General features: G+C 43.7%; 1 protein-coding gene across 1 annotated transcript in view; it reads right to left on the bottom strand.

Moving 5' to 3' along the window:
- Positions 1-25,130, bottom strand: part of LOC138276099 (uncharacterized) — a 233,974-nt gene that overhangs the window by 62,244 nt on the left and 146,600 nt on the right. The window contains exon 7 of the mRNA XM_069219156.1: positions 18,744-18,898. Within this exon, the coding sequence (XP_069075257.1) occupies positions 18,744-18,898 (155 nt within the window). The remainder of the gene's footprint in view (positions 1-18,743; positions 18,899-25,130) is intronic.

Raw genomic sequence — 25,130 nt, 5'->3', positions numbered from 1 at the left:
TAAGTCTGAGGTAATTGACATAATACTCATGCCACCCTACTGAGCTTTAAGCACGAGCTACTAATCTGTGGCTGCCAGGAACCCAAGGTGCCGAAACCAATCACTAAATAGCTAAAATTGCTCACACTGCGGAGCTATCGAGCACCAATTGATAGTTCGGAAATAGTTTTCCTTCCTGGGCCACACCTCATAATATGTGATTTCCAAAAATTAGTTATCAGATCTATAGGTAGCTCATAAATATCACAACAGCTTCCACTAACATAGAAGAGCCCTCAGAGTTCATGCCATTAGTACCATGCCGTCTGTATATAATATCGATTGGTACAAACTGATTTACTATCCTCTTCTGACCCTAGTAGCGTTAATCAAGAAGGGACTTAAGTTATTATTATAAATAATAAAAAACAGTGAAACAAATTTCCTGCCTTGGTGCACCCCTCTAGCTAATGGGAAAATATTAGACATTTCGTCTGCCAAGCCAAATCGCACCTTCATAGCTATGTTTTCATAGAGGGCATATAGAACATTCACCAGTGTCACCTCAAACCCAATATCTAACTAGGTTTGGTTATATTTACACAATCAAATGCTCTTGATAAAACCATGAAGGCCAGGTACAGTGGACAGCACTTGGCAACTGTATATTTGCCAGCAATCAAATGTAAATTCAAGCACTGTTACACTGTACCCAGCCCAGTATGAAATTCAAACTGATAAGGGCACAGAATGTTATTTTGAGTTGCTCAAAATTGTAAATGTCATCCTCCCAATTACCTTGACAGTACTATCAATAAGGAAGATGGGGCAGAAGTATTTTTGTGACATACTGGCCCCTTTCTAAAATATGGGGCCTATGACAGAAAGGGTCCAGAAGCGTGGAAATATCAAATTATATGCAGATCAGAAAGCCTTGTGTCTTGAGAGCTACTCAAACCACAAATCACCAGCACTTCAATTTCATCCTCCAGAGTCATCCTAGAAGATTTCAACCTCCACGAGTGACCCTCATGACTCACAAGGCTCTTATAGATGCGCTAAAGTATCCTCTGCCATCCATTATAAGGAAATTGAAAGACAGAGGAGTTCCATGACCATATAGAGAAACAAGACCGAAAACCAAGTTCCTTTATAAGTTTATAGAACTATGATGTGACTTGCAATATCCTTATGTAAAGCAGGGGGCACTTTATTAGTTTTTAATGCATAGACACACCATATTCATTCCCACAAACCACTTAGCTCCTTGGTGCATACCTCTTTCATATAAAAGAGAGCAAGCTTGAAGAATAAAAATAGAATCCAGAGTGCAAAATTAAACATCACAAAGCTGTTATATGTTTGTTGCAAAAAGATATTAGGGGCAATTTAATACAAGTTAGTGTTTTTTTTTTAATTTAAAGGCCAATAGAAACTTGCAGAAAGATTAACTTTTTCCATTTGTACCCATGGAGTGCAAAAAAATAAACATGCTGCTATAAATATCTTATTTCTTTTTGTAAATTTGCAGCTAGAAAAACCCAGCAGAAGAAAGAAAAGCACTCTTTTTTTTTCATTCTTTCAAAGGCTGCCTTAAATATGCTCTGTGTCCCGACTTGCCTTTTCCCCTCGGCTACAGGCTCAAGCAGCAGGCATTGTGAGGTCTGACCTCAACTATAATAATTTATAATAGCGGAGTTCAAATGTAATTTCTGTATAATCAACGACTGGATGCATTGCAAGCCGGCGATCACAAAGGAATTAGAGCCCAGTTTTTATAGAGGAACTGCCAAATCCAGAGGAATTATAAGTTACTTTCTGACAAATAATGACCAGTTCAGTTTTGTATGACCCACACATAAGAAAAAATAGCCACTCTTGACCTGATAGCAAAGACTGTGCCAATAGAGTGGCCTGACCATCAAAATCGATCTGAGTCACTGATCCTCGTGAAAACAATATAATTGTAGTTAAACATTTCATTAAAATTACACCACAAGGTGGATCTAAAAGTGACAAACTTCCAGTGGTGGCTGCCACTTAGTGGCAGGACAGGAAAAAACAAACAAAAACAAAAAAGACCTACTTACCTGCTCCACGGGGAGACTGGTTTGTCTCCTCCGTCCTTATCCAGAAGCAAACAGGCTCCCAAGACTCCCCTCAGCAAATCACAATGCTGGGTGACACCAGCATGACTGCAGCATCATGATTGGTGTGAGCAGCCTGCTTCAGTGCTCACACGGTGAGTGGGACCCTGTACACTTTCACCTCCCAGCTGTGCAATACAGTCAGGAGGAGAAATGCAAAGGGTGCATGCCTGTTTGGCTGACCCAACACGGCCGGCCAAACAGACGTGCACACTTATGGAGCATTCACCACTCTTCCTCTAGCCCCCTCCAGTCCCATCCCACCCTAACCTGGCTCAGCTAAAAATAAAATGATAATAATGTTATGTTATTATCAATATTTTTTTCCTTCTGCTGCATGCAGTGGGGCTTAGTGGAGGAGTCGCCGTTGCAAACTTCTATTAACAATAAAACAATTAAGACCATTGAGAATGGTTTATCCCCTGTGAATCTCAAAAGACAAAATCAGTATTCCATCTCATTAGTATTCAAAAGAGCAGAAACTCAGCTCTAAAAAGGGAGTGGTAACAGGGCCAACCAACCTCAAATACAGTAGCTCTGTAAAAGTACAAAATAAACACATTTGAAGCTCAGGCCTCACAGTTGCGGCTGGTGATGCTTAAAAGTGATGGGCTCTAATGTGTTGCAGCCTGGGCAAGTTGTGTAGCATCATTTTTTTTTCTAGCACAAACTGGACCGGAAGGTGATGAAGTGCTTCACATTATCACCTGTTGCACATTACAAAGTACCATTAACTACTACTTGCACAGAATCACAGGATGTAGTGACACGATGCTGAAAAACTTACAGATACTGACATTCAGTGTTTACTCTGGAGACCATGAGGGTGTATTCTGAGAGCAGCTGAGCCATCAAGTTCACAAGGGAAGAAAGGAAGGCTGTTAACTTTCTTACAAAAGCCAATGTAATGCTAACCAATCCTGGAGCTGCTCTCATACTGTTTTCAGCATGAGATAAGCGCCAGGGTTAGTTGGAGTAGGCTGACAGTGCTGCTTTTGAGGCTAGGGACTAGGACTGCCGTCCCCCAGCTAATAAACTCAGCTCAGATTGGTGAGGAATGAAGAGCACATGTTGGGCTGGCTGTCGCTAGACAGCCAGCCAATCCTATATGCGCACTCCACACTTTATGCTTGACAAGTCATCACGGCTGCTGCCAATCGGCAGGAATTACACTCACACTCAAGGCAGAACAGTCCATTCTCTCGAAGACCTAAAATCTGTGGTCTGAGACACTTTTTCAAAAAAATTACTGAAAATTAACCTAGCAAAATAATATCTATAACACAAGGCTATCATCCCATTTCAATGATTATATTACTGCCTCATTGAAAGAGTTCATCATAAATTAAACTCTATGCTCCACAATTCTTCTTAACTCTTCATTAGCTCGAGGCAATATCCTTGCCTGTCACAATACGGCAGGTTACCCAGATTATTTAAAAAAATAAATAAAAAAAAAGCTGATCCCAAAAATACTAACAATATCCGCTTAGTAATAAATACTCTTTCATATAAAAAATCTATAAAAACTGCATGGGATTGCGACCTGCGTGATGAACTGCAATTTGGAAGTAAGGCAGAATGCCTTACACAGAAACCTTTATCCTCCAATTGTCGATCAATGAATTTGGCAGTGTTTTTACAACAATCTAGCACAGCACTCCACTGAACATACAAAAAAAATGTTACAAATGATGAGTCCTATGGTATTTTTTCTCTAGCCTATAAAATAATTTCCAACAAATAAAACTCAACAATAACCAACAATAATATTTTCTAACACCTCACCCCAAGCCAAGGAGTCCTTTTAGGCTTAATTCTATCTCTGGGTCGCTTCAATTTTTCTTAAATAATTGTATACACTGCTCAAACATTCTGTCTTCTCTGTGCTGACAATGCTGAGCTATTTTAAGTCCTTCCCTGGAAGAAATGTAGTCCTGGATGTATTTCCACCTCCTACATTTAAATCATCTCAAGACTGAATTCTTAATTAAGGCTACACTGTAAAACACAATCCTAAACTAATCATGGCTGGATTCACCTAATATACTAGAATTATACATACTAAGGGCCTCATTCCAACTTTGGCGGTCAAAGACCGCCAGGGATGTTTCGCCGATTGTACCGCCAACAATCTGGCGGTGCAATCTGGCAAATTATGACCGTGGCGGTAGCGCCGAGGTTGCACCGCTGGGACCGGCGGTTTCCCACCATGGTTGTCCCAGTGGTTTTAATCCACCAGGGAAGCGCTGCTTGCAGCGCTGCCCAGGGGATTACGAGTCCCCTTCCTGCCAGGCTGTCCATGGCGGTAGAGACCGCCATGGAAAGGCTGGTGGGAAGGGGAGTCGCGGGGCCCCCAAGCACAGCCCTACCCTGCTTTTCACAGACAGTGAAAAGCGCGACAGGTGCAGCTGCACCCGTCGCACGGCCGCAACATCACCGGCTCCATTAGGAGCTGGCTCCCATGTTACGGCCGACATCCCCGCCAGCCCAGCGGGGATCTCATAATGCAGCCAGTGGGATAGTGGCTGCTTTGGCGGCAGCTCGGCGGTAAAACCTTGGCGGGTTGTAATGAGGGCCTAAATGTCTTAGTTTCACGTTCGTCAACAATCTGGAAAATCAACGACTGCTCAGTCCCTGTTCTAAATCCACAGAAGTTTTTAAACCTTGTGAATCAGAATCAGGTTTCGAAATAGTGGTACAATCACTGTTTTTACTGAATTTGTATTACGAAGTACTCTACTCAAAAGTGTTCACAATCTACACCTATCTCCTCTGAAGGCAACTCTATACATCCCAGCATGACTAATCACATAAGTAAAACACTTAAATCACATCACTCAAGCACTTGCTTCAATCAAGTGGATTTCCACTGAATTGCTTGCATAACACAAAGATAAGCACACCCATCTCCCACAGCACCTCCTCGGAGGGTGGGGTAGGCGTACACAACATCAAGGTGCAGTCTCTCTCTTCAAAAATTTGAAACCATGGATCCTGGAAAAACCTAGATTAAAGAAGGAGTTTTTGAAACTGAAGTTCACTGCTTATGTCATTAATTTCAGGTATAGATGGTTGTTGCTACCCCTATGACAATAGATGTGTTACTTTATTTTTGCATGTCTGAAGATCATTGTACATGTTAGACCTGGCATCCTTGGCGTGGTCTTCCCTTTCTTTTTTGCCTTTCCTTCCCATGTTTTGACTGTGTGCTGGACTCTGTTCTTGCTGTTTTTGGTACTATGGGCACTTTACCACTGCTGATCAGTGCTAAAGTGCAAGTGCTCCTGTGTAAAATATAGGTGTAATTGGCTTCCCATAATTGGCACATTTGATTTACTAATAAGTCCCTAGTAAAGTGCACTTGAGGTTTCCAGGGCATATAAATCAAATCCTACTAGTGGGCCTGCAGCACTGGCTGTGCCACCTACACTAGTAGCCCGGTAAACATGGCTCAGATCTGCCACTGCAGTGTCTGTGTGTGCAGTTTTAAACTGCCAATTCAACTTGGCAAGAGCACCTACTTGCCAGGTCTAAACCTTCCCTTTTTATACATGTAAGGCACCCTTAAGGTAAGCCCAAGGTAGACCCATGGGCAAGGTGCTGTGTTAAAGGTGGGACTTGTACTGATGTGTTTTACATATCCTGACAGTGAAATACTGCCAAATTTGGTTTTCTCTGTTGCGAGGCCTATCTCTCTGATAGGTTAGGTTAACATGGAAGTTGCCTTTAAATATTTTTGAGGTGTTTGATCCCCTTTGAAAGAAAGTAGAAATATGGAGTTTGGTGTCTCTGAACGCAATTTAAAAATATATATTTTAGTGAAGTTGGTTTTTAGATTGTTAGTTTGAAAATGCCGCTTTTAGAAAGTAGGCATTTTCTTGATTTAACCATTCTGTCACTCTGCCGGTTTGTCAATGTCCTGTCTGGGTAAGACTGCAAGGCTGTTTGTAAATCTCCTCTAGACAGTGACAGAAAGAAAGCTGGGGTGTAGCCTGTCTATCCTGATGAGCCACCTGAGCTGGAGTGGAGGGAGGAGTGGTCACTTACATCTGAATGAGCTGTGCCTGTCCTCACACAATGCAGTCTCCAGACCCCTGGTGTGTGTCTGGGGCCTGGACAAGGCAGGATATTGTGAACAACAGAGACTTTTCTTTGAAGGTTGCCTACTTCAAAGGCAGAAAAGGGTGTACGTACTGGACCCAAAACCCCAGACTTTAGATCACTTCTGGAACCAAGAGTAACCTCTGCCAATGAGAGGAGCTGGATAGCTAAGGAGAAGTGCTGCCCCTGCCTGTGACTATCCTGCAGTTGTTGCCTCTTCCTGTGAAAGGGGAAAAAGACTGGACTTTGTTGTGCATTCCTGCCTGAAGAAAAATCTCCAAGGGCTTGAACTGAGCTTGCCTCCTGTGTTTAAGTCTCTGGGCCATCAAAGACTTCCTCTGCCAGCACCTGGACTCTCTGCCGAGACTCGTTCCCTGCCAAGCAGTGCCCTATACAGTCCCTAGGCCCTCAAAATGTGAAGTTGGCAGAATAAGGACTGAAATCCCTGCACAGAAATCCATGTTGGAAAAGTTTTGATGCATCATCTGCAACGTGGCTGGTAAACGATGCGCCACCCACTTCACAGCTAAAATAGATGCATCACCTGCATCGCGGCTGGGTGATTGATGCATCGCAGCTGGAGAAATGATGCAACACACACTTGTGGCTGCTGATAACGATGCAAGCCCCATGCAGAATGGTTTTCTAACACCATGCAACCAGATTTCTCAGTCATTGTCCCTGGGCATCAAAGTCATTGTGAACCTGCGTGGATCTGAGGTATCCTGTCCAGAAATCGACACATCACTCTCTTGCGAGGAGAAAAATGACACATTGCGACCCTACCAGAGAAGTAAATGATGCACGGTCTTACTTGCGAGTAAGGAATCTATGTATTGCTGACTTTTCCGACGCTTCCCCATGCAGCTTTTTTTAATTTTTTTATGCAAACCAGGTACTTTGTGTAAAATTGTTTCCATTGTTTTCTATGGAGTAAGACTCTTATTCATTTGAAATTTCCTATCTCGACTTGTGTATTTTGGATTTTTGTCATTTTTGGTCTTGTTTGATTTCGAGAAATATATTGCCTATTTTTCTGAACTGTTGTGGTGTCCATTTTGTTGTATTTTCACTTTATTACTGTGTGTGTTGGTACAAATACTTTACACATTGCTTCTGAGATAAGCTTGACTGTTTGTGCCAAGCTACCAAGCAGGTAAGCAGGGGTTATCTAAATGTGTTTCTCCATTGCACTGACTAGAGTGAGGGTCCCTGTTTGGAAAGAGTGCAAACTGACTGCCAACCAGACACCCTGGGTGTTTTGCAGTTTTAGCATAAACAAGACCCAATGAGTATCAAAACCCTATACTTTGGAACATGTTATGAGCTGCATTCAAGTAGTTTTCAAAAGAACCCTTTCACAACAGTTTTACACAAACTTCTAATTGTTCAAGGTATCCGTTTCTGAACTTGTGTTAAAATTGATGTTAGCACCATTTTGGAACTGGAAAGTTGTTCTTCAGTGTTGCAGTCTAGAGTTTTGGATTTGTGTTTGGGGGGGGAATATGGAGGGAGATAGTCACTTTCAGTAGGACTTTGTAAGGTTAAGGTGACTCTTACTTTTAGAAATCCTTCATCTTGTGGATGGAGGATTCCCCCAACAGGATTAGGGATGTACCCTCCACCCCACAGGGAGAAGGCACAAAGAAGGTGTAGCCCCCCTCAATGACAGTAGCCATTGGCTACTGCCCTCCCAGACCTAAACACCCCCCTAAATTCAGTATTTAGGGCCCCCCAGAACCGAGGAAGATAGATTCCTGCAACCTAAAGAAGAAGAAGGACTGCTGACCTGAAGCCCTGCAGTGAAGACTGAGACGACAACTGATTTGGCCCCAGCCCCACCGGCCTGTCTCCCTACTTTGACGGAAACTGCAACAGTGACGCATACAACAGGGACTAGCGACCTCTGAAGCCTCACAGGACTGCCCTGCATCCAAAGGGCCAAGAAGCTCCCAAGAAGAGCAGCCCTGTTCAACAAACTGCAACTTTCTGCAACAAAGAAGCAACTTTAAAGACTTCACGTTTCCTGCCGGAAGCGTGAGACTTTCCACTCTGCACCCGACGCCCCCTGCTCGACCTGCGGAAAACTAACACTACAGGGAGGACTCCCCGGCGACTGCGAGCCCATGAGTAGCCAGAGATGACCCCCCTGAGCCCCCACAGCGACACCTGCAGAGGAAATCCAGAGGCTCCCCCCGACCGCGACTGCCTGTAACAAGAGACCTGACGCCTGGAACCATCACTGCACCCGCAGCCCCCAGGACCTGAAGGAACCTTACTCCAGTGCAGGGGCGACCCCCAGGTGACCCTCTGCATCGTTGAAGAGACCCCCAGGTCTCCCCATTGATTCCAATACAAAACCCGACGCCTGTTTGCACTCTGCACCTGGCCGCCGCTGACGGTGTACTTTCTGTGCCTGCTTGTGTCCCCCCCGGTGCCCTACAAAAAACCCCTGGTCTGCCCTCCGAGGACGCGGGTACTTTACCTGCTGGCAGAATGGAATCGGGGCACCCCTCTTTCCATTGAAGCCTATGTGTTTTGGGCACCTCTTTGACTTCTGCACCTGACCGGCCCTGAGCTGCTGGTGTGGTAATTTGGGGTTGCCTTGAACCCCCAACGGTGGGCTACCTTGGACCCAAATTTGAACCCTGTAAGTGTTTTACTTACCTGTGAACTTAACATTTACTTACCTCCCCCAGGAACTGTTGATTTTTGCACTGTGTCCACTTTTAAAATAGCTTATTACCATTTTTGTCAAAACTGTACATGCTATTGTGATTATTCAAAGTTCCTAGAATACCTGAGTGAAATACCTTTCATTTGAAGTATTACTTGTAAATCTTGAACCTGTGGTTCTTAAAATAAACTGAGAAAATATATTTTTCTATATAAAAACCTATTGCCCTGGAATTTGTCTTTGAGTGTGTTTCTTCATTTATTGCCTGTGTGTGTACAACAAATGCTTAACACTACCCTACATCTAAATTTACTTGCCAGGCCCAGAACGTCCCTTTTACTACATGTAAGTCACCCCTAAGGTAGGCCCTAGCTAGCCCTATGGGCAGGGTGCTATATATGTATAAAGCAGGACATGTGCCAGGGTACCGTGGCCTGTCCTGGTAGTGACAAACAGCATATTTGTTTTCTCACTGCTTTGAGTGCTGCCTTCTCATAGGAAATGCCCTGCCTTATGTGTAGGGGGTATTGTCTGATTTATGAGGGGTAGCGTAGGCATGTTTGGTATAGTTGTAGTGGTAGTGAGAAATGCTGCTTAGTGGTTTAAGTAGATTTTTTGATTACTATTACAGAAATGCCAATTCTAGAAAGTGAGCATTTCTCTATGCTTATGACTCTGGTGGTTTGCAGCTTGACTCCAATCCACGTCTAGGCAGAGTGACAGTTTGGCTAGGTGCATACTTTTCAGACAGTCTGTACACAGGGAGGGTGGAGGTGTCACAGAGGTGCATCTACATACTGAATACTCTTCCTGGGCTGAGAGAAGGGAGAGGTGGGGCACACCTGCATTTTCAAAGGCTGTGCCCTGTACTCACACAATAGGATCATTTACCCCCAACTGATGTTTGGAGCCTGTGCTGGAGGAGAGAGGGGGCACTCCCAGAACCGGTTGTAACTGGTTGGAACCTCCTCTCCCCTCTTCGTGAAACACACTGTGAAATGAGTATAAGTACAGGGGAGTTTTCCCCGCAATTTGCTCACATTTTGGAACTTAATTGGAACTGGACACAGAATGCTGGAAGGACTCACCAGGAACTTCCTCCCCCCCCCCCATAGACTTTTACTGCTGTTCTGACCTGTGACCTGCTGGGTCACTAGGAGAGACTGTCATCTGTCTGCATTCCCCTTGCACTAGCCTGCTGCTGGGCCCCACCACCTGTGCTCCTTTTTCTTGAACTATTGTCCCCCAGGGGCAGGGTGCCATGGCCTGGCCTGGCCATGGCCTGACCTCTGTAACCACCCCTGCATGAGGAGCACTTCTTCTCCTTTGGATTAGCGCCTGGAGGGCGCTCTGCATATGCTGGATCCAGCACTTGGAAAGCACTTTGGTTATTGCCCCCAGCGCTTCGTAAGCACTTTGCCCATCCTTAAAATTACCACCGCAGTCCAGGCGGGTTGCTTGTGTTGAGTGCGAGGGACGCACTGGTCCTGGGACCCCACAGGGCACCAACGATGGAAGAAAAGGAGCCAGCGCGCTCCTACCATGCACCCAAGGCGACGCACACTGTAAGGAGGCCTATATAGTGCACTTTACTAGAGACTTATCAGGAACTAGAGACTTATCAGTGAAATAAATATTCCTATTGTGGATACACCTATGTTGGTATGTTTTAGGGGAGTGAGCATATGCACCTTAGCACTGATTAGCAGTGGTAAAGTGGCCAGAGTCCTTGAGCCATCGACAAAAGATCAGAAATAGCAAGGCAAGGTAGGCAAAATGTTTGGGGGAAGACCACCCTAAGGCTGTTACTCTAACACAAATATTATATATCAGCATTAGGACTAGCTTGAAAATGACTAAATAACTATTCAATAGTAATTAAAACTCAAAATCAATGGTGAAGTCAGATTTTTTTAATGAATATTAAGGAAAAGTAACTTTCAGAAACTGACCCTTTACACCCTCCTTCAATTGTTGGAAAGCTAATGAGTATAAGCATCCACCAGCTCTCAGTCTCCGAGCAATCTCAAATAGGTGAAACGCCTCTGAGGAAAAAACAAAAAAAGGCTGGACCTGAATATGCAGTGATTACTCCTCTGAGCTCAACAAATTTGCAGGCTGGAGGCTGTGAGCCTCCTTTTGACAGCATATTGTCAAATCCTGCTTGAAAGGTCTGTTGAGCCACATCTAACATCTAAAATAGATGGAACAAGATGCCAAGACAATTCCTGTGGATCCTCTCTCTGCATGCAAAAGGACCCTGCTTTTTCCCTTTCAGATTTGTGTGTTTGTTGTGGGTACAGTGCTTGCTTCAAACTGGATTTTAGTGTTAGCTATCAGATGACACTAAGGTTACTATAATACTCTCTTTACTGACAGCCTCAGAGCGCACGCTGAGAGTAATCAAACACTTTCACTAGCTTGGATTTGCCTTAACTCATTGCATTTGTGGACTGTTTCCTGTAAGGCTAAGTGGAACTACTGCAAAAGTAGGTAGGTCGGGACCTGGGAACCTTTACTCCATTGATTAGGGAGGGACAAAGGGTCACCGCCCACCCACTAGCTAAGTGCCTGACATAAAGGTGGCACCCCCAGGCACCCTCTTCAGAAGACTGAATTGACCAGTGGAAGATCATTTGAGGACTGATCCTGCTGTCTGTCCCTAAGAGTAGACCTGAAAGACTAGACCTGCTTCTACTTGTACCCAGGACAACAGAAAGTTGACTCCGAGGGTCAATTGACTGACCACCTGTGTGACTACAGGGAGACATCAACCTGCAAGAGGCCTATGAGGTACCCAGTTGACCAGTGACAACTGGACCTGAACTGGACCCAGCTGTTGACCTCGGCTTGATATCCTGCAAGTCTTTAAGTGCCTCTTCTTTAGTCCTAATGGTCTTAGAGTTTTACTCCTGTGGCTGATTGAGTCCTAAAACATTAAGTCTTTCATCGGGACACACCTGGCTGGTCTATCTGACCTGTTCTTCTTGTGGTCAGCCTCAAATTGAGGCTATCTCCTGACAACCAGCCACTGATCATCATTTGTGCTTTGTGCTTTTCAGTGCTATTTTTACTTAAAATTTTAAAAATGCATATCTTTGGTTTCCCTCATTGGACTTTTAGTTTGTAGAGTCATTGTTTTGAATAAATGTTACTATTTTTCTAATTCATTGCTCTGTTTGTGCATTTTGATATTTATTACTTTTTGAGAACTGCATAAATACTTTAAACACTGGCTAAGTTAAGCCCGTTTGCTCAGTGCCATAGCTACACAGTGCCGGGAGGGGAATGAGCTTTAGTTATTTTAGTGACGCTGAGTGTTCCTCCTTGTAAGACTTGTGATTACTGCTTTGGGGTGCCCATCCCTGTCACAAATAATCAATTCCAACATCAACCAACTAAAGTTTAAATTAATCATTAATTAAACTCCAAGCATACCCAGTGAAAGCCTGCACTGAGAGTTTACATTGTTTGAATGAAGTTAAAGTCAACACAAGTTAACAGGAAGGACCAGACAGCCTTATGGTGGTCACCCTGCCAACATTTTTCCTGCCTCCCTCCATTTTCGGACCTCATTTTTGCTGGTTTTAGGACTGCCAATCAGTGCTATAGTGTTTGTGCTCTCTCCCCTAAATCACAGTAACCTTGGACTAACCCAAATTAATATATTTGATGTACTTGTAAGTCCCTAGTAACGTGCACTACATGAGGTCAGGGTATGTAGATTAAAGGCAACTACTGGGCCTGCAGCACTCATTGTGCCACCCACTTCATTAGTCCAACAACCACAGCTCAGGCCCATCATTTCAGAGCCTGTGTGTGCAGTTTTACTGCTGTCTAGATTTGGGATTTAAAACCATGTGCCAAGCCTTAAACTCCCCTTTTATTACATGTCACCCCTAAGGTAGGCCTTAGGTAGCCCTTAGGGCAGGGACCTATGTAAGTAAACTGGAGAGAATGTACTTTTAAGTTTTGGATATCCAGGTAGTGAAAAACTTCCAACTTCATTTTTCACTCCTGTGAGGCCTACCCCTCTGATAGGTTAACATTGGGAATTCCTTATTACACTGTTAAGCTATGAATCCCGATTGAGAAGGATTAACTATGTCATGTTTCATATCATTGGAATGCGCATTCCCTCTGGAGAGCCACTAATGCAGGAAAGTTAGGTGTGTCTGAGCACTAGTCTGCATTTGGATGGCTCTTTCTGGGCCAGAAGGGAGGGGAGGGCTTATACTGACACCTGGATAGGCAGTGGGCAGTAGACACTGACACCTGGATAGGCAATAGGGCTGATTACCTCCTATGGATGGTCTGGAGCAGGGCTGGGAAGAAAGGGCCTCTGACCTTCAAAGATCCTTTTTTGAACTCTCCCCACTTTAAAGGCAAAACTGGGTATAAGTACTGGACTCATGACACCAGAACTTGAGAAGACTTCTGGACCTGTGAAGACTCTGCCAAGAAGAAAGACTGCTGGGTTGCTTCAGGATTGTTATTCTGCTGCATCCCAGTGTTGCTAAACTCTTGCCTTGCTGAGCTGCCCTGCTGAATGCTGTCCCTCTGCCTGGGTGAGGACTGGACCTGTATCAGTTTACCTCAGAGTGACTCCAAGGGCCTGCTGACTTGTCTCCTGTTTTCTGAAATCTGAGGAACTCAAAAGACATCCAACAGACCTCCTACAGCCTGTGGACTCGGCACCACTTGACAGGGTGGAACTCAGTTGGCAAACCCAGTCCTAGGCCTTTGGAAGTTGTTTTTTTCTGGCTGCACCTGCAAAGAACCATGCATCGAGCTTGTTGCACCAATCAGAACTGACGCATCACCTTCATCATTGACTCTTCACTACTGCATCACTGTTGCAAAGATCAAGGACACTGCATTGCCATCAACAACACACCACTGCTGCGAGAATCGGAACACTGCATTGCTGACTGGGTGATGTATCGTCCTCTCTGTGTGGCCCAGAATTGAAGCATTGCTTCAATCCTCCAGATCAACGCTGATGCATCGCTTCACTGCTTTCTTCAGCGCAGACCCAGAACCGATGCCTCCACATGGTTGCGCTGATCTGAACAGACTCATCTCAAGGACCAAGGTACTCTTTCTCAGCGGGCCCTACGTGGGTCTGGTAGCAGGCCTGCGCTCCATCCTTGTGATCCTGAACCTTTGACTATGGCCTGGTCTGGTGCGAACAGATATCTCCACTTGGGTCTTTTTGCTTCTGAGCACTACAGTTTCATTTATTCTTTAAAAATTCATATCTCAACTTTTACTTATTAAATTTTTGTCATTTTGATCTTTTGTTTGTTAAATTAAGCTCTATTTTTCTAAACTGGTGTGGCTTATTTTTGTGTGGTGTTTTCACTGTTTAAAGTGTTGCACAAATACTTTACACATTGCCTCTTACGTTAAGCCTGACTGCTTTGTGCCAAGCTACCAGAGGGTGAGTGCAGAATAATTTAGGGTGTGTTTTGTTACTTACCCTGACTAGGATCGTGGTCTCTACTTGAACAAGGTGCATACCAATGCCAGCTAGCGACCCAATTTCAACCATGGAATTAACTACAACAGTGCTTGACATGGAAAACTAGAAGCACAGTTACTCTTTGCCCCAGAGTGTCCGTTTGCTGATAAGTGGGGTAGCGGTATGCGCCCATTAAACATTTTGGAGCAGTACCGATAAGAACTAGTACAAACCCTTGCAAATTAAGAAAGGGTTGGTAGTGGGTATCTGATCGTACCTGTCCACGTAAAACATTGACTACAACCTAATATAATTTTTCGAACTTGTGGGTGTTGATGAACTGACATTTTTAAAGAGATTTGCTGATTATTGCAATTGCAGTTATTTCTTAACTGCTTGCATTATATTATGGGTAGTTATGTAGACACAGATGAAAGAACGCCTAATGAGATTTATGGAATTCTAAAGAGTTTTTTTGTGGGTGTGTGGAAATGTATCCTCTTTATAGATGTCCCTATGTAAAAAGGGCTCGGTTCGAATTATTTGGACTACACCAGAGAGCCGGTTGCATCCACTGCCCAGCCAAGTACACGATAATGAGGAGATTTTAAGTTGGAGTTGTGAAGTGAGCTGCTGCCCGTCCAACGCGTGCAGAGATCTGACAGGTCACATACTGAAGGACCAGCTACGTTCGAACCCAGGATCACATTACCATTGATTTCACAACGGTTCGCACCTTCAAAAAATTCCTCAAACAGCACTACCTCTGCAAGCAATAAGTATGAAATGTGAAACTGCCTACTTAAAATGATAATACATTGAATAATTGGGCTCACTCCTGCTGTTTAGCCTTCCATTGATCCACCAGAATGGTCTATATATAAAAACACAGACTAACCCTAAATTGCTGAGATTCTTTAGAATCAAAATTATGAAGAAATCAATGGAAAATGCTTTATATGAAGAATCTAGATGGATTGAGTGCTTAAAATAAAATCACCAGGGTTTGATTATATAAGAGATAAAGCCCCTCATCACAACCCTGGCGGATTGAAGACTGCCGGGGCCACCGTGGCAGTGTCACCACAGACAGGCCAGCGATAAATACTGCCTAATTAGGAGTTTTGCAGTTTGGCCGAAGTCACACCTCTGAGTCTCCACCCGTCCCGCCACATTACTGTGTTCCACCGGGCTGTAGATGAGCACCACCAGCACGGCGGAAGGCGTGATACCCACTAGTGGTATCACGAGGCGGGAACCACCAGAAAAAGCTTCCTGTCTTACACCCTGGTGACAGAAATAAGCAATCCTTTTGCCAGGATACACTCGCACACACGTCCACATAACCGCACACATGCACTAAACACACCTCTACACACAAACACATCCCCACTCACCCACGCAAACGCGACACACACCCATTCACACTGACAAATAACTCATACATGCACGCATTCACTCCCCCTCCCCGCGCATACATACAGTCACACATACCCCCTGCACCGCATATAGCACGCATTCACTCCCCCAGGCGCATACACGCACTCACCCGCTCTCCCCATCCAATCACACACTCACCCACTCCCACGTCCACACACAATCACTCACACACGCACCCAAAAACACTCCCCCCGCAGTCACAACATTCACACACACACACACACACACACTCCCCTGTCAGATGATCCACTTACCTCGTTTGTCGAGGAGGTCGTCCAGGAGGGGAGGGGTCCTGGCACTTCCACCGCTGGTTGTAATACGGTGTGCGGTCTCTTTTTTTGGCGTAGTGGTACCACCTCTGCACCGCCGATAGCCAACACGACTGGTCTTGGAAATCCACCCGATTTCGGGCGGAAGTCAGAGATCAGTTGTATGAGGGAGGTCTTAAGACTGGCGGTATTTCGCCACCTGCGGCTTCGGAGGTATTTGAAAAAGACCGCCGAAGTCATAATGAGGGGCATGATCTGATCACATAACATGCGGGAGATTAGTCAACTAATTAACTAAATTTTCATGCACCTTAAATGTAATAGGGTGAAGATCATAGTGCCTGGAACCGTAATTACTTTTACCCAATAATTCCAATCAATGTCAATTTGAGTAAGAGTGAAATTAAGGTAGAATGTCACCAACGGTATGATATGCAGGAGCGTATGCATTATGCGAACGATTAATATCTAAACCAGGAGGGTAATAAAATACACCCGCAATCTCCTATGCCTTTAACTTTTCTACTTGGTAGGATTATCTTTGTTAAACTCAAAATAATGTGTGGTTTTACTTGAAACAAGTTAACATGAAATACTGCAGAAGGCACGCAGGCTGGACTGGTGCAAAGATGGAACAATGCTGCCATCTATTGACTAATTAAGCAAGAAAATCACTTGTGAAAATGATTCCAACACTTAAGGTGATGCTACGTACAATACGTGTTTAATTCCAAATTGGCATGATAATTCCCAAGGGAGTCGTTTAAAATCAGGTATTTGTTACATTGAGTTGGAGGTAAAATGGTTTTAAAAAGGTTTTATAGTTTTGGTGACAGATATAAAAAAATACCTACAGGAAAAAGGTAGAATCTGTATCAATTAGGCTGTAAGAGACCAACCAGCAACATGAATGGTGTCACCAGACTCAGCAAATGCACTTGGGGTTAGATAACACTGGTTATAGTGTCGGGGGCTTCATCCCTTTTGCCATGTAGATTAATTTTAGATTTTTGTTTAAATCAATTAAAAAAAGCATTCTGCAAATTTGTCACCTGCCACTTTTATTTGTACTGCTATCGGCTTCTTCGTGTGACAAGCAGTAAGTACCTTACGTCTTTCTTGGGCCTCTACCGTTTACACATTTTCAGCCTTAATTTAAGACTTATGGCCAGAACTTTTCGGAATCTGAATTTTAGATCAGAAAAATGCATTTTTATAACCAAAGCACCTAGCGCTGTAGTATCGTCAACATTAAAAGAATCCCAAGTACAAGGCAAATCGCCATGTCTTATCGCCATCACCGGAATGAGGATTAGTTTGTTCCTGCTTCATTTCGCACATACATTATTCTGTTATTGACTGGGATTGAAAAAATATTTTTCACCCTTAACTCGACCAAGTAGACCCTTAGGCATTACCCTATATTTTGTCTTCCCTTTTCTAATCTTCTATTCTCCATTGAATGTTTTAATGTTTGTTATACGGTTCTCGGCTTTTTGACGAATTTAATAAACAATTGACTTATACTTGAAATCAATTTTAAACAAAGAAAGCATTCATTCAAGCTTGAACGGCACCCTTGATATTAACACCAAGGGCCGTATTTATACTCTGGTTGCGCCGAATTTGCGTCGTTTTTTTCGACGCAAATTCGACGCTAAACTAACGCCAACTAACGCCATATTTATACTATGGCGTTAGACGCTTCGGGCGCCAAAGTGCCCGGAGTGTGCGTCATTTTTTAGCGTGAACCCCTTCCTTGCGTTAATGATATGCAAGGGAGGCGTTCCCGTCTTAAAAAATGACTCCCAGGCCTTTACGTGGTATTTATACTCCCGGGCAAAAATGACGCCCGGGAGTGGGCGTGGCCATAAACGGCGCATTTGCGCCGCTTTTTAACGCCTGGGTCAGGCATGGCGTTAAGGGACAAGTGGGCTCAAAATGAGGCCAGAGTGCCCTCCCCTGCCCCCAGGGACCCCCCCTGCCACCCTTGCCCACCCCAGGAGGACACCCAAGGACGGAGGGACCCATCCCATGGACATTAAGGTAAGTTCAGGTAAGTTTTTTTTTTTTTTTTTTTTTGTGGCATAGGGGGGCCTGATTTGTGCCCCCCTACATGCCACTATGCCCAATGACCATGCCCAGGGGACAGAAGTCCCCTGGGCATGGCCATTGGGCAAGGGGGCATGACTCCTATCTTTACAATGATAGGAGTCATGTTGATGGGGGATGGGCGTCGAAAAAAAATGGCGCAAGTCGGGTTACGACGATTTTTTCGACGTAACCTGACTTGCCCCATTTTAAGACGCCCATACGCCATTTTCCCCCTACGCCGGCGCTGTCTGGTGTACGTGTTTTTTTTCCACGCAAACCAGGCAGCGCCGGTCTGCTTGCGCCGGCTAACGCCATTCCATAAATACGGCGCCCGCATGGCGCTTCAGAATGGCGTTAGACGGCGCTAAATTTTTTGACGCTAAACTGCGTTAGCGCAGTTTAGCGTCAAAAAGTATAAATATGGGCCCATGTTTGTAGTTTACTAGGTATTATTTCCACAGAAATACACCATGAATAAAACACCCACAAAGTCAAATTGCAATGCAACGTAAACATCAATTGGAGGGAAGGTTTGCAGTGTTCCAACTTGTCTCCGCTACAAAACAAACCTGCTATCTCACTCAGCTGTTCTTCGCACTCTGCCAATTTCACATATATCACTTGCCCATTGAATTGGCCAATTCCATGAAAAACCATTTTGAGTTGTTTCCCCTTCAGGAGCTCTCCGATTTTGACTTCGCAGTGCCTCATAGCAGAAATTGCCCTATAGGGGAAGAAAACGAGATGGAGCCAATAAAAACAATTTGCTGGTTAACACAATCGGTTACAGTTTCTCTTATATGTAAGTGTATGACACTCTATGTCGCTTAAATAGCCCAAGTGGTCGCCATCAACTTACTGCATCCTACTATAGGCTTTAATCGCCCTCCTAATAATGACCCCCCACGGAGAGTGAGAGAACCCGATGACTTTTGTGGTGAACGTCTGATCAACAAAAATCTGCAGGAAATTATTATTATATATATATATATATAGTTATTTAAAACAAAACAAAACAGTGGTGCTCGCCATTGTGCAGTTCTTATTGGGCAGTGTTTCCATAGGAAGAGCGTTTTATGTTTTGTCAATGCCAATAACTCTGATGCTGTTTGAGGAACCTTCACAAGAAATGTTCACCAACTTCAGGTCCTTTCTTGAAAGTTGTGGGATGATTTGTCAAACAGTGGCTGAGAAAGAGATGTATCCGAAAACATCTTTTTCCCCTGTTATTTCCAGAGGACATTTTGGGAAGCGATACAGAAGAAACAGCTGAACAGAATTAAAGCAAATTTGGCAGAAAGATGTCTCTTAATGCAGAAAGCTTGCTTTTCATTTTGTGTAAATCTGTTCAGTCCTTGGAGAAATTCACATTTAAAGAGGTGATCGGGTGGGCATGAGGGGGTACATAGTGTAGTGATATCTGGGCGGTTAGTCCATTGGGACTCCTGCAGTACCAGACATTGAAAAAAACATGGCCTCTGATTGGCTAGGAGAGCTTTTTCTACTGTCTGCCTTTACAGTGTTGCAGGACCAGAGCTAGTAACATGGTACCAAACTATCTGATTAGCTGGCCGCAAATTAAGAAAAAATGTCACCACTGTTATTTCAGAACATGGGGATTGTGTCCCCGTGTCTTAAAGCATTGTTTAAAAAACAACATAGGGGCACTGGAATACCCTGGCCCACTCACTTATGAAGGTGACCCTGAGTTACTGCTACCCTACCCCCCAATCCAAAATCAAACAAACATTTGTGTGCTGCAATACTCTAGCAGGACCCAGAGTGTTTTTTTTTTTTTTTTAGAGTAGCTGCCACACCAGCAGCACCCACATGGCTCAGCAGGATTGTGCAAGCTTCTGCAAGTGAAGCTTGCACAGTCATGCACTACCATGTAGGTGATGCTTGTGAGGGGGTACCGCAAGAGAATCATAAAAAAAAGAAATGATGAAGAAATGTGAGGAGATGTCTACAAGGTGATTGGGTGTAAGGCTTATTCAGAGTCCAGGCCCTGCAGCAAACACCATGCTGTGCAAAACAGTCTGGCTGCCGGTATGTAATTTAACATGCCATGAGTGAATTAATTTGTGAGGTCATAAGCAGTGCATGACGGGGGCAAAGTATACTGTAGTGGTCTCAGTAAACTGTACCTGGTGAATGTCAGTTTTTAAATGCTTTTTAAACATTAAACCTAAGTGTTTGTGTTTTTTTTTAGCTCCTAACTAGAATGTCACTGTTTGACATGTCAGCCTCAGGGTCCCAAAACGGGTATATATATATATATATATATATATATATATATATATATATATATATAGTCACATGTACACACATTACCTACAAGGTTGAAAATTGTTAATCATTTTGATTCATGTTTCAACAATAAAATTCTGTGGCATCATGAACCCAAGTGTGTTGATGCCTGGCTCTATGGATGTGTGACAAGCGTTTGAATAAGAGTGTGTGTGTGTGTGTATATATATATATATATTGATGCCTGTCTCTATGGATGTGTGACAAGCGTTTAAATAAGAGTGTGTGTGTGTGTGTATATATATATATATATATATATATATATATATATTTTCATATACACACACACGCACACAAAACAGACACACATTACCTAGTGGTGGATGCCACTAGGTAGTTCTAGTTAGGACCTGGTTTCAATAGAAAAAGTGTTTAACTTGCCTATATCTTTTCCCAAAAAAGATGACGCTAATGTCAGCTGCTGTCTGGAAAGTTTCAAGGTGATCCTTCAAGCAGGGCAGAGGAAAATAGGGGGAGGGTCCCAAAACGTGTTTTCTCCATGTTAATTTCCATAGGGATTTTGAATAGGAACAGCGCCGAACCACTGGATGGATTTACACCAAATTTGGCAAAAAGCTAGATTTTGGTATAGAATGTGACGTTTTGTGATTTGGTGTAAACCTTTTCAGTAGTTTTTGAGCTATCAAAGAAAATTCAAATTTGCTTATATAGGGACGCAGACCCTCCTCAGATTTGTAAATCCACGAGCCAGCACCAATGTCATGATCGGCTAACTGCAACCTGAGAGGAAAGTTGTGGCCACCATTTTGTTCTTGGGGACTCTGTTGCCAAGATAAAAAGTGATGTAAGGGAATTCAGATTCCAATTTAAAATAAAACATACGCTCACTCAGAGATCGACACACCTACTCACACACTCATACACCCACACGACCATGCACACATGCATACAGCCACACTACACCCACTCAGACCCACAAAATCACCCACAAACCCACTCAGTCACTCACAGATCCACTCACACACCCATACAGCCACTCACACCCATGCAGCCACTACACACCCACTCACAGACCCATAAAGCTTTCACACCCACTCACATACTCCAACTCACACCACTCTCAGATCCTCAAAACCACTCACACACCCACTCTCAGAGCCTCAAAGCTTTCACGCACCCACTCACTTACATACCCACACAACCACTCACAGTCTCGCCCACACCCACTCACATACCTACTCACACAGCCACTCCCACACCCACACACCCCACAAACTCCCTCACGCCCAGGTTGCAGGGACATTATAGTTAGGAAATAGCTTTAAAAACCATAGAAATTCACTGAAAAAAAATGTTACTGGGACATCATAGTAAGGAAATAAAATGTGAAAAAATTTAGAAACTAACTGAAAAAAACAAAGGTTACAGGGACTTTATAATTAGGCTCAGATTTCACTCATGAAAAAACATTGAAATCCAGCAGTTATAGTAATAGTAATTTCAAGTAACTATAATTCAGGGACTATGGTAACTATAACTCGCATCTCCCCATGCATTGCTAATTATCCCAGATATTACAGCACTCATGTCAACTTCTAGAATGTCAATACAAATATCAATGAAACATTAGAAGTCAAATTATTGATGAAAATACTGCATGGCGGGGACGCAAGTTATAGTTACCTAAAGCTATGAGTTATAGTTACTTGAAATAACCTACTATAACTGCTGGATTTCAATGATTTTGGAGGAGTGAAATCTGAACCTAACTATAATGTCCCTAGAATTGTTTTTCTTTCAATGAAAAAATAATATATGCATATATACATACATATGCATATATATATGCCAGCAAAGTTTTGGGAGCACTCACGGGTAAGTTAGATCCATTTCATTTCGCCCACAGACACGTTTCAGCAAACACTGCCTTTCTCAATGTGATTGGCGAAAACTCGATCTCACATTTCACTTCTTTTTATTTGAAAAGCATCATGGTCACAGAGAGCGGACTTGAAATCAAAGTGCCTACATTATTCCAACATGAATAGTTTCATTCAAAGTCCCAAGATTTTGACTTCTCGAATACTTGCTTTAAATATGCGGCACAATCACCATGTTTAATCTTTTTTCCACAGGATACTTTTCATTCAAAATTGTCAATAAATACCACTTCCCTCGTTCTGCTGCAACTGCCAATTTGTCAACATTATGTCCATGAAGCCCCGAGTTAGTACTGGAAACTTTGAGAAGTTTGGTGCGGCTTTGGAAAAAACCTCTAAGTGAAGCGACCCAACGTCGGGAGTCAAGCCGGCTTACGTCAACTGCAACCCAGCCTGACTTGTAGGTTCATCCTACTGAAAAGCTCCAGAGCCCCAGACTTCCAAGATTTTCCTGGGAGCCCGTGGAAAGACAATCCAATGAGAGACTTTAAATTGGCTTGATGTGAAGGGGTATCCGACGTCTCAGAGAAAAAGCTCCAAAAATGTTTCTAAGTCCAAACTTAAAAAGTTGACTGAGGCTTCCCACGCAGTGGGTCCAAGGAGGGCTCCAGGTAGGTCGACTTCAATTTCAAGTTGGTCCCAGATGAAGATTGTCGGCACGAAAAATTATTTAAGTCCGAACGTAGAATTCTGGACTGAGGTCTCATGCGATGCGTATTCTAAGAGGGCTCCAGGGAGGTTGGATCAGAATTATGACTTTGTCCCGGCAAAGAAAATCTTCAGAAAAAAGACTAAGTCCGAAGATAAAACTTTGACCGAGGCCTCCCGCTCACTGCAGGCGAACAAGACTCCATCACGGTCAGTCTCAAATTTAGACTTTACCCTGATAAAGTGCGACCAGATGTCCAGATTGAAACTTTTAATTTCTATGCGCTAAAAAACATTTAGGCCCTCATTACAACATTGGCAGTATATACCGCCTACCGCCGTGGCGATGGCTGCCAAAAGACCTTCACGGTGGCTACCGGCGGTCAGCCAAATTATGACCGTAGCCTGAATTCCACCAGAAGAGTGGCGGAAATCCGGCTGCAGCCATGGTGGCAGATGGCGGTAAGGTGGCGCTGCTGCCAGCAGCAGCTTCACGCCAGTAGACCACTGCAGACCGTATCATGACCCATGATACGGCCTGGCAGCGATCTGCTGGTGGACACTGCTGCTGGCAGCTGTGCCAAGTCCTGTCTCCTGCCGGAGGACCCCCTGCAATCAGGTAAGTCAGGTGCTCTGACAAGGAAGGGTAGTGGGGGGTGTTGTGTGTGTGTGTGTATGCCTATGCGTGCGTGGAGGCAGGTGTGACATGCGTATTGTCCGTGTGTGCATGTATGTTGTGATGTGTGCATGCATGTGTGCATGTATGTATGTCAGTGTGTGTGGATGTGTGTGTGAATGGATGTATGCATGCATGGATGAATGTGGATATGAGTGTGCATATGCGTGTGTTAGATGGTGTGTTAGATGGTGTGTGAAGGTGAGTATGTTGCAGGAGGGGTTTGTAGTGGGAGGGGGGGCTAAGGGAAACCAGGGGAGGAGGTAGGGGGTGGGAAAGACCCCGATCAGTCACAGGGATGGAATTCCTTGTCACTGATAATGCCTACCACCATGGTTTTCGTGTCAGTAAGGAAGCCACGAAAACCATTGGAGACTGCAGTTTCCAGCATGTCGGTCGTTATCGCCGTGGCTGACGGTGTGGTACATGACGGTTTGGCTTGAGCCAAACTGCCAATATCATATTATGGGGAAAAGTACCGCCGGCCTGGTGGCAGTACTTTTCTCCATTTTACCACCGTCTGCAAGGGTAGTAATGAGGGCCTAAATCTTTAAAAATCCCTATCTCCAGTTACCTTTATTGGATTTGTGTTGTTTTAGTGTCATTTTGAAGATAAAAGTATAATTCATTTTTATAAATTGGAGATCGATTTTTATTGTGTTTCACTTAATTAGTGGATTGCGATTTTTAAATGCTTTACACATCTCCAAAGTTAAGCCTAACTGCTCATTGGCAATCTACCAAAGGTTGAGCTGGGATTAATTTATTGAAACCTGGATTGGACCTAATGAGTGTTTGTGACCTATCGCTAAATTAGGTACTTATTTACTGCCCTAACCAACAATCCACATTCCGACAGCTGTGGACTGATTTAAATACGCTCTTTGACACTGTGGTTCCAAATGATTTGCGGGCAGAGTTTAAGATTACTGCCAGTGGCTTCATCCTGAACCACCAATAGATACACACACTCATGTACCATCTCCTATAGCAATGAACAAATAAAATGAGGTGATTAGTTTTCTGAAAGGCAAAGTTCCTCCAAAAGATCTACATTATGTGACAATAAAGAAAACATCTTCGGAGCCAAAAGAGCCAGTGCACGACAATTAGAACACATTGTTGCAAGCATTTCAGCAACATTGTGGACAGTCATATATCGGTCAGAGTGATATGGGATTCTTTGTTCTTGGGTTAAGACCAGACATCAGTATGCATATACAACAGAATGGGCTTTGCTGGCAGACAAAACCACTGGATGAGATCCTGAAGTATGCAAAACATGGTAGTGATGAACTGAACCAGAAGACATTTAATGAGAAATGTATGTTGGCTTAAAGAAAGTTGAGACTGAAATTTTTCAGAATTTTATGTTTTCAGGCAATCTTGGTGAAATTCAAAGTGTTGGTTTTCAAGCTGGA

This window comes from Pleurodeles waltl, chromosome 2_2 (assembly GCF_031143425.1).
Source record: "Pleurodeles waltl isolate 20211129_DDA chromosome 2_2, aPleWal1.hap1.20221129, whole genome shotgun sequence".
Classification (NCBI taxonomy): domain Eukaryota; kingdom Metazoa; phylum Chordata; class Amphibia; order Caudata; family Salamandridae; genus Pleurodeles; species Pleurodeles waltl.
Note: the sequence above shows the minus strand (reverse complement) of the source record. Positions and strands in the feature narration are given on the sequence as shown.